The sequence below is a fragment of the Octopus bimaculoides genome, chromosome 21 (genome assembly GCF_046866305.1).
Source record: "Octopus bimaculoides isolate indiv1 chromosome 21, ASM4686630v1, whole genome shotgun sequence".
In the NCBI taxonomy this organism is placed as follows: Eukaryota; Metazoa; Mollusca; class Cephalopoda; order Octopoda; family Octopodidae; genus Octopus; species Octopus bimaculoides.
The window spans coordinates 26,663,338-26,671,882 of NC_142948.1; the positions used below are offsets into that span (position 1 = coordinate 26,663,338).

At 41.5% G+C, this 8,545-nt stretch overlaps 1 protein-coding gene across 4 annotated transcripts in view; it reads right to left on the reverse strand.

The window, feature by feature from the left end:
- Nucleotides 1-8,545, reverse strand: part of LOC106879838 (uncharacterized) — a 166,321-nt gene that overhangs the window by 21,683 nt on the left and 136,093 nt on the right. For all 4 annotated transcript variants that reach the window (XM_089338961.1, XM_089338963.1, XM_089338960.1 and 1 more), the window contains exon 5: nt 3,104-3,217. In XM_089338961.1, the coding sequence (XP_089195087.1) occupies nt 3,104-3,217 (114 nt within the window). The remainder of the gene's footprint in view (nt 1-3,103; nt 3,218-8,545) is intronic.

The window sequence follows — 8,545 nt, forward strand, 5'->3', positions numbered from 1 at the left end:
GCACAGAAGGAAAAAAAAAGGACATGAAAACTGTGTGTTAGAAACGGTTCTGTCAGAGGAGATGAAATTTGGGGGAAGAGCTCGGGTGATTGGGATGGCTACAGGGTGGATGTGTATGTGCGTGTACATGTGTGCATGTGTGTGTGTGCGTAGCATGCAGCATTCTTTTGCATGTACGCCTGTTAGTTGTGCAGTAGATTAGGACATGCAACATCAACATGCAATGTACAAGGGAAGACAACATGAAAGGACAGAAATGTGTTTGGAAGACTCTCATCCTCATCATCATCATCATCATCTTTATCATTTGATGTCTTGGCATGAGTTGGATGGTTTCACCAGATGTGGTGAATCACAGGGTTGTATCATGCTCCATTTTAACTCTTCGACTAATGAAGTCTGCCTTGAGCCAACGCATCCATGGAACCAGAGCTTCTCTGGATTTTCAAGGCATTTAGGCTGAACGTACAAGACTCCACTCCACCCCCACTAAACAGGACACTGGTTCAACCATCTTTAACTCCAAGATGCAACTGGTATTCATTTTTAACCCATGCATAGTGCATTGTGTACTTGAACAAGGCATTTCATTTCATATCACTCTCCAGTACACATGGGTCTGTGGAGGCGCAATGGCCCAGTGGTTAGGGCAGAGGACTCGCGGTCATAGGATTGCGGTTTCTATTCCCAGACCGGGTGTTGTGAGTGTTTATTGAGCGCAAACACCTAAAAAGCTCCATGAGGCTCCGGCAGGGGATGGTGGCGAACCCTGCTGTACTCTTTCACCACAACTTTCTCTCAATCTTACTTCCTGTTTCTGTTGTGCCTGTAATTCAAAGGGTCAGCCTTGTCACACTGTGTCACGCTGAATATCCCCGAGAACTACGTTAAGGGTACACGTGTCTGTGGAGTGCTCAGCCACTTGCACTTTAATTTCACGAGCAGGCTGTGCCGTTGATCGGATCAACTGGAACCCTCGATGTCGTAAGCGACGGAGTGCCAACAACAATATTTTGAATTACATATATATATATGGGGGCACGAAAATCTTTTAAGTGCTTAGGGCCTCTGTGGGTCTTAATCCGGCCCTGCTTACAACAACTAAATATTCGCTCTGTGGCAAGTCTTCTGTATACCAAGATAGAAAATGTCTACCACACACACACAAGGAAAGAAAAGAAAGAAGGCAAGAAACAAGGGTTGTAAGTAAAAATAAACAAACAGAACAGAATAATAAGAATAACCAAGTAAATTCTTTTGAAAGTCCTCACAAATATTAATCTCAATCCAGTATTATGATTATGAAGTGGGTGGAGGGAAAAAAAGGGGGGACGGGGGAGACTATTTTCGTTTAGCCCCTGATCCAGTGAACCTACATGTCCATTTAGTGTACATGTCCATCTAGTCTATTGTTCACACACACAAACACACATAAATGACAGGCTTCTTTCAGATTCCGTCTGCCAAATCCACTCACAAGGCTTTGGGTGGTCCAAAGCTATAGTAGAAGACACACAAGGTGCCATACAGTGGGACTGAACTTGGAACCATGTGGTAAGAAAGCAAGCTTCTTATTTCTTTTATTTCTTATTGCCCACAAGGAGCTAAACATAGAGGGGACAAACAAGGACAGACAGAGGGATTAAGTCGATTACATCGACCCAGTGCGTAACTGGTACTTTATTTATCAACCCCAAAAGGATGAAAGGCAAAGTCGACCTCGGCGGAATGTGAACTCAGAACATAGGGGCGGATGAAATACCACTAGGCATTTCACCCGGCGTGCTAACGGTTCTGCCAGCTTGCTGCCTTTAAGAAAGCAAGCTTCTTACCACACAGCCATGACTGTGCCAATTTATATTAAACAGAGACAGAATTATCAGTAATGATGTGAGATAGGGCTAACGGTACAAATTGCTGTTAAGAGTATTATTAGACAGGAATAGTGATATTATAGAGGGTTAACAGTAAAGGTGTGGAACAGAGCTAAGAGGATTAAACAGGGGTAAAAGTACAAAAACAATGGATGGTAGGATTAAAGAGCATAAGTACCGCAGAGTTGGGGTATTAGAGGACAAGAATACAGTTTTTGTTACAAGGTTAACAGTTCTGATGTGTCACTGGGCTTACAGTATCAAATTGGTGTGAGAATGTAAATCAGGGTCAAGTGTTTCAAACAGGGCTAACAAAGTAAATTAGGCCTAACAATATGAAATAGGACTGACGATATGAAACAGGGCTAACAGGGTAAATCAGGGTGAATAGTATCAAATTGATGTGTGAGTGTAAATTAGGGCCAGGAGTATCAAACAGGGCTAACAGAGTAAATTAGGCCTAACAATATAAAATAAGACTGACGGTATGAAAGAGGGCTAACAGGGTAAATCTGGGCCAATAATATCAAATTGATGTGTGAGTGTAAATTAGGGCCAGGAGCATCAAACAGGGCTAACAGAGTAAATTAGGCCTAACAATATAAAATAAGACTGACGGTATGAAACAGGGCTAACAGGGTAAATCTGGGCCAATAATATCAAATTGATGTGTGAGTGTAAATTAGGGCCAGGAGTATCAAACAGGGCTAACAGAGTAAATTAGGCCTAACAATATAAAATAGGACTGACGATATGAAACAGGGCTAACAGGGTAAATCCGGGCCAATCGTATCAAATTGATGTGTGAGTGTAACTTAGGGCCAGGAGTATCAAACAGGGCTAACAGGGTAAATCCGGGCCAATCGTATCAAATTGATGTGTGAGTGTAAATTAGGGCCAGGAGTGTCAAACAGGAGTGACAGTGAAAATCAGGGTACCAAACAGCGATGAGAATGTTAAATAGGGGGTGGTAGGTGATAAGGTCATCAAACAGGGTTAACATTTGTGGCAACTTTCATAAGATGTGTGTACAATTATGATTTTTTTTTATTTCCCCATCTTTTCTGCTGATAGAAGGTTTAGAGAAGAGATGCAAATAGCACCAACAACTACAACTATTATAATAACATCAACGACTACAGCTACAATAAAAATAACAATAACAACAGGAAAAGTTTTATAAATGAAAGAAAAGGAGAGTAGGTGAAGGTGGGAATTGAACCTGTTACCTGTTGGACAGACATGTCTTCAGAAGACTCACAAATGTGCAGGTTTTCCAATTTCTGGCACAGTTGCTCGCCAGGAACTCGCCGATGGGCAACAAGATTGGACAGCTGCCTTAGCTGAAGAGAGAAAAAAAGTTGGGGAGAAAGAGAAGTGGTTAATAATAATGATGACGACGATGATGATGATGATGATGATGATGATGATGACAATGATGACGAGAAGAATAACAATATCTCTAGCAGTAGCAGCAGCAGCGCCACCAATAACAACACCAACAACAACAACATCATCAACAATCACCACCACCACCATTACCAGCATCGTCATCACTACCACAAACAACAATACCACCGCCTCCACCACCATGAACAGACCAACACCTCCACCAACACCATCAACATAACCGCAACCACTGTCACCATCACAACCACGACGACCACCACAAACACCACTACATCACCATACACCCACCCCCCACACGCCACCAATCTCTTCAAATCCAGTTTGTGTTCACATACAACACTAAAATCAATGCAATGAGTGAGGTGGTGTACAGCAGTTAAGTGCACTTTCAGCTGCATTCAGTTGCAACATTACTGCATATTCAATGTACATGTTGTCTGAACTAGTCCCATGTACACTCTCCTCATCCACTCATCTATTAATCCGACAGTATTATGTAATTAAAAAGAGGGTGTGTATATATATATATGTGTGTGTGTGTGTGTGTGTGTCTGGGCGGAGGATAAGCGCGTTTAAATATCTGTGTGCATGTGTGTTTGTTTGTGTGTGTGTGTGTGTATTTGTTTGCGTGTGTGCATATTTGTTTGTGTTTGTGTGTATTTGTTTGTGTGTGTGTGTTTGTGTGCGTGAGTGTGTGTGTGTTTGTGTGCGTGAGTGTGTGTTTGTGTGCATGAGTGTGTGTGCTTGTGTGCGTGAGTGTGTGTGTTTGTGTGCATGTGTTTGTGTGCATGTGTTTGTGTGCATGTATTTGTGTGCATCTGTGTGTGCATCTATGTATGTGTATGTGTGTTTGTGTGCATTTGTGTGTGTGTTTGTGTGTGCGTCTGTGTGTGTATGTGTGAGCATATGTGTGTAATCTTCCTTTTATCTGTTACCTTTCAGTTGTTTCAGTCACTGGGTTGTGGCCATGCTGGGGCACTGCCTTGAAGGGTTTAGTCAAGCAAGTCGACTCCAGTACTTATTTTTAAGCCTGGTTCTTATTCTATCAATCTATTTTGCTGAACCGTTAAGTTATAAGATTGTACACAAACCAACATCAGTTACCAAATGAAGGTGGAGAACACACATACACAAACATACACAAACACACACGATGAGCTGCTTTCTACCAAATCTACTCACAAGCCTTTGGTTGGCCTGGGGCTACAGAAGACACATCCCCAAGATGCCATGCAGTGACACTGAACCCAGAACCATGTGGTAGAGAAGCAAACTTCTTACCACACAACTGTGCCTAACCCTGTGTGTGTGGGTGTGTGTGAATATATATATATATGTATATGTTTGTGTGTGTGTATATATATATATATATATATATATATATATATATATATATATATATATAAAAGATAAACAAGGGTGAAAAAACTACAGAAGGCTTGTTTTAGATGGTTAAAGTATATATTTAAATTGTTATGTCAGAAAAATGTTATAAAATTTTGGGTATATAAACATTGTATTTGGAGAAATAACCGGTTTTGTGTTGTCTTTTCAAATTTCTCTACCTGTATCGTAACATGTCTTCGCTCCAGTATATATATATATATATATATATATATACGTTTATTAATTTGTTTTGCAAGATTCCTGATGTGAAATTGTGTGTTGAACAGAATGGAGTAAGTGGAGCAAGAACAACGCACACGAAAACAAAAAAGCGTTACTGAAGAGGTTACAGATGTATGATGAAAGATTTCCGGACAATGCACATGAGTTAGAATGATAAATTAAGAACTGTAAATAAATGAGTGAGGAAAAAATATATAGAGCATGTGTTTATATGGCAATAAAAAAAAAAAATATGGCCATCCCAAAATACAATATATAGACCTTTGGAAATATGCAGTGCGTGAGAAAACCCGGCAAGACAAGTGAGAGCATAACCCGTGGCCTTTGCCAGGGGTGTAGCCAGCCCACTTATGTGTACCTTTCCTTCGTTGGACACAAAACCCTGCTTGCAAAGACCTGTTGAAGCAAGTGAAATCGAAATCGAAAATTGAACCAAATTCGTTGACTGGCACCCATGCCAACTTTCCTTCATTGGATACTAAACTCAGCTTGCAAAGACCTGTTGGGGCAAGTGAGATCAAAACTGAACCAAATTCGATGACTGGCACCCGTGCCAGTGGAGTGCTAACAGCACCATCTGAGGGACTTCTCAAACTATTTTTAAACTAACATCCCTGCTTCTTTTACTAAGATTTTTCAAAGCCTTCCACCCTTGCTACAATCCAGCAAAATTGTAAACCTCACATTTACATATCTACACACAAATCAGGACATTACTTAATGCTACAAGTGCAACAGCTGCCTTTATTGCATGTAGAGAAATACTCCAAAATTTTGACTTGGCTTTTTAAATTATACTTAAATTTATTGTTTCCAATTTATATGTACAGATGTTATATATTTGGTTTCATTTATTTACTTATCCACTTGTTATTGATGTTGTTGTTACTGTCACCATTGTTGTAATTCTAGTAAAAGTTGTTGTTGGCACTCCGTCGCTTACGACGTCGAGGGTTCCAGTTGATCCGATCAACGGAACAGCCTGCTCGTGAAATTAACGTGCAAGTGGCTGAGCACTTCACAGACACATGTACCCTTAACGTAGTTCTCGGGGATATTCAGCATGACAAAGTGTGACAAGGCTGACCCTTTGAATTACAGGCACAACAGAAACAGGAAGTAAGAGTGAGAGAAAGTTGTGGTGGAAGAGTACAGCAGGGTTCGCCACCATCCCCTGCTGGAGCCTCGTGGGGCTTTAGGTGTTTTCGCTCAATAAACACTCACAACGCCCAGTCTGGGAATCGAAACTGCGATCCTATGACCACGAGTCCGCTGCCCTAACCACTGGGTCATTGCGCCTCCACTCTAGTAAAAGTACTTTATCATCATATTACATCAAAAAATTTCTTATAGTTAACATTGAAATAGGAGACAAAGACTAAAAGTATAAACTGTCAGATATATTTCTTGCTCCCTCTGCTACCCCGCTTCGTTAGTAGTACCCATATAAGATTTTCCACCATGCTCCAGAGGGGCAGTACCACCTAGTTTGAGAAGCACTATATATGTAATGTATTATTTGTACACCATGTTTGCTGGTTCATTCCGTTCGCCAGATGTGATTCTTGTGATTTCTCTAAGGTACGTTTGAGAATCTCTTTGCTTTTATTTGTCTCCCAAGTGTGTTGCGAATACTTTTGAAAGAGTTATGTATGCTTCATCATAATGTTGTCTCCTCCCAGAGATGAGAGAGAGAGAGAGAGAGAGAGAGAGAAAATGTGTGTGTGTGTGGCATGTGTATGTTGTTCAATTTCAACGTTGGTGCTTCATGGTATTCTCTGGTGGTGCTGGCATGAGGGGCAGCAGTGGATTTTGATAGGTGCTTGCATTGTTGTTAACCCTTTTAATGCCAAAACTGTCTAAGAATACCCCTGCTTCTCTGATACTCTCTTACTCTTTTACTTGTTTCAGTCATTTGACTGCAGCCATGCTGGAGCACTGCCTTTATAGTCGAGCAAATCGACCCCCAGGACTTATTCTTTGGAAGCCTAGTACTTATTCTATTGGGTCTCTTTTGCCAAACCGCTAAGTTACGGGGTACGTAAACACACCAGCATCGGTTGTCAAGCGATGTTGGGGGGACAAACACAGACACACAAACATATATATATATATATATATATATATATATATATATATATATATATATGTATACATATATACGACGGGCTTCTTTCAGGCGGTGCTCCAGCATGGCCACAGTCAAATGACTGAAACAAGTAAAAGAGTAAAAGAGTATTATTTTGAAAATTAATTTGATGAAAGGCAGTGTACTTCAACAGAATTATGGTAACAAAAGGGGTTAGACCTTTTGATGCCAACCTGTCTAAGACCACCTGTGGTTCTGTGATACAAACTTCCTGTTCTGGAGCATCCAAATCAAAACTTTCAATCAAAATTTCATGTTAATTTATGTTCTGAACAACATCTAGATAATGAAAAAAGTTATTTAACTAAATTCTTTAGTAGTGTAGTGGTGAATAGTGGTGGTGGAGGTGGCGGCAGCACTGGTGTAGTGGTGTGTGGTTTTAAATGTGGTAGAGGAGGTCTTGAGAGGTGTATTGGCTTGTGTAGTGGTGGTGTTAGTTTTCAGTATAGTTGAGTTAGGGGTAGGGGCAGTAGTTGTTTGGAGGAGAGTATAATGATAATAGTAAAGCGAGGGGGGGGGATGATAAGTATTCATTGCCTTCTCCCCCCACCGCTCGTCACTCTCTCTCTCTCTCTCTTTCCCTCTTCCTCCCCCACCCCACTTCCACTTTCTCACTGCTATAATATCAAACATTACCTGCAGGTGGGCTCACAAACAAACCACATTTGGAGATCAGCTTCAGTACAAAGAACACTGTTGCTTGTGATGGAGGTGGCGGTGGTGAGGGGGGGGGTGATGGTAGTGATGGTTGTGGAAGTGGTTGTGGTGGTGGAGATGATGGTTGTGGAGGTTTTGGAGGTGGTGGTGGTGGTGGTGGAGATGATGGTTGTGGAGGTGGTGGTGGTGGAGATGATGCTTGTGGAGGTGGTGGTGGTGGTGGTGGAGATGATGGTGATGGCGGTGGTGGTGGCAGAGGAATTACTGGTTGTGTGATGGTTGTGATGTTGGTGTTATTGCTGTTGATTTTGTTGTTGTTGTTGCTGTTGTTAATGATAATGTTTATTGAGAGTAATGTGGTGTTGTTTGTGGTTGTGGCGATGGTGGTGGTGGTGGTGGTGCTGGTGCTGGAGTTATTGGTGGTGTTGGTGGTATCGTTGGAGATGGTGGTGGTGTTGTTGGTGATGATAATGGTTGGAGTTATTGATGGCGATGGCGAAGGGGCTGTTGCTTTGGGTGGTGATGGTGTTGCTGTTGATGATGATGATGATGATGTTGGTAATGTTGTTGCTGCTGCTGTTGGTAGTGATGATGATGGAATTATTTAAAGTGGTGGTGGTGGTGGTGTTAGGGTTGTTGATGTTCATGATGATGATGATGATGACGGATGTTGGTGTTGCTACTGTTGTTGTTTTTGGTGCTGGTGTTATGGTGGTGGTGATTGTGTTGATGCTGTTTCCAATGATGTTGGTTCTGTTGTTAGTGTTGTCAAGGCTGTTGTAATATTTTAACCCCGGGTCAACCACGACTGAGCAAATCTATGATC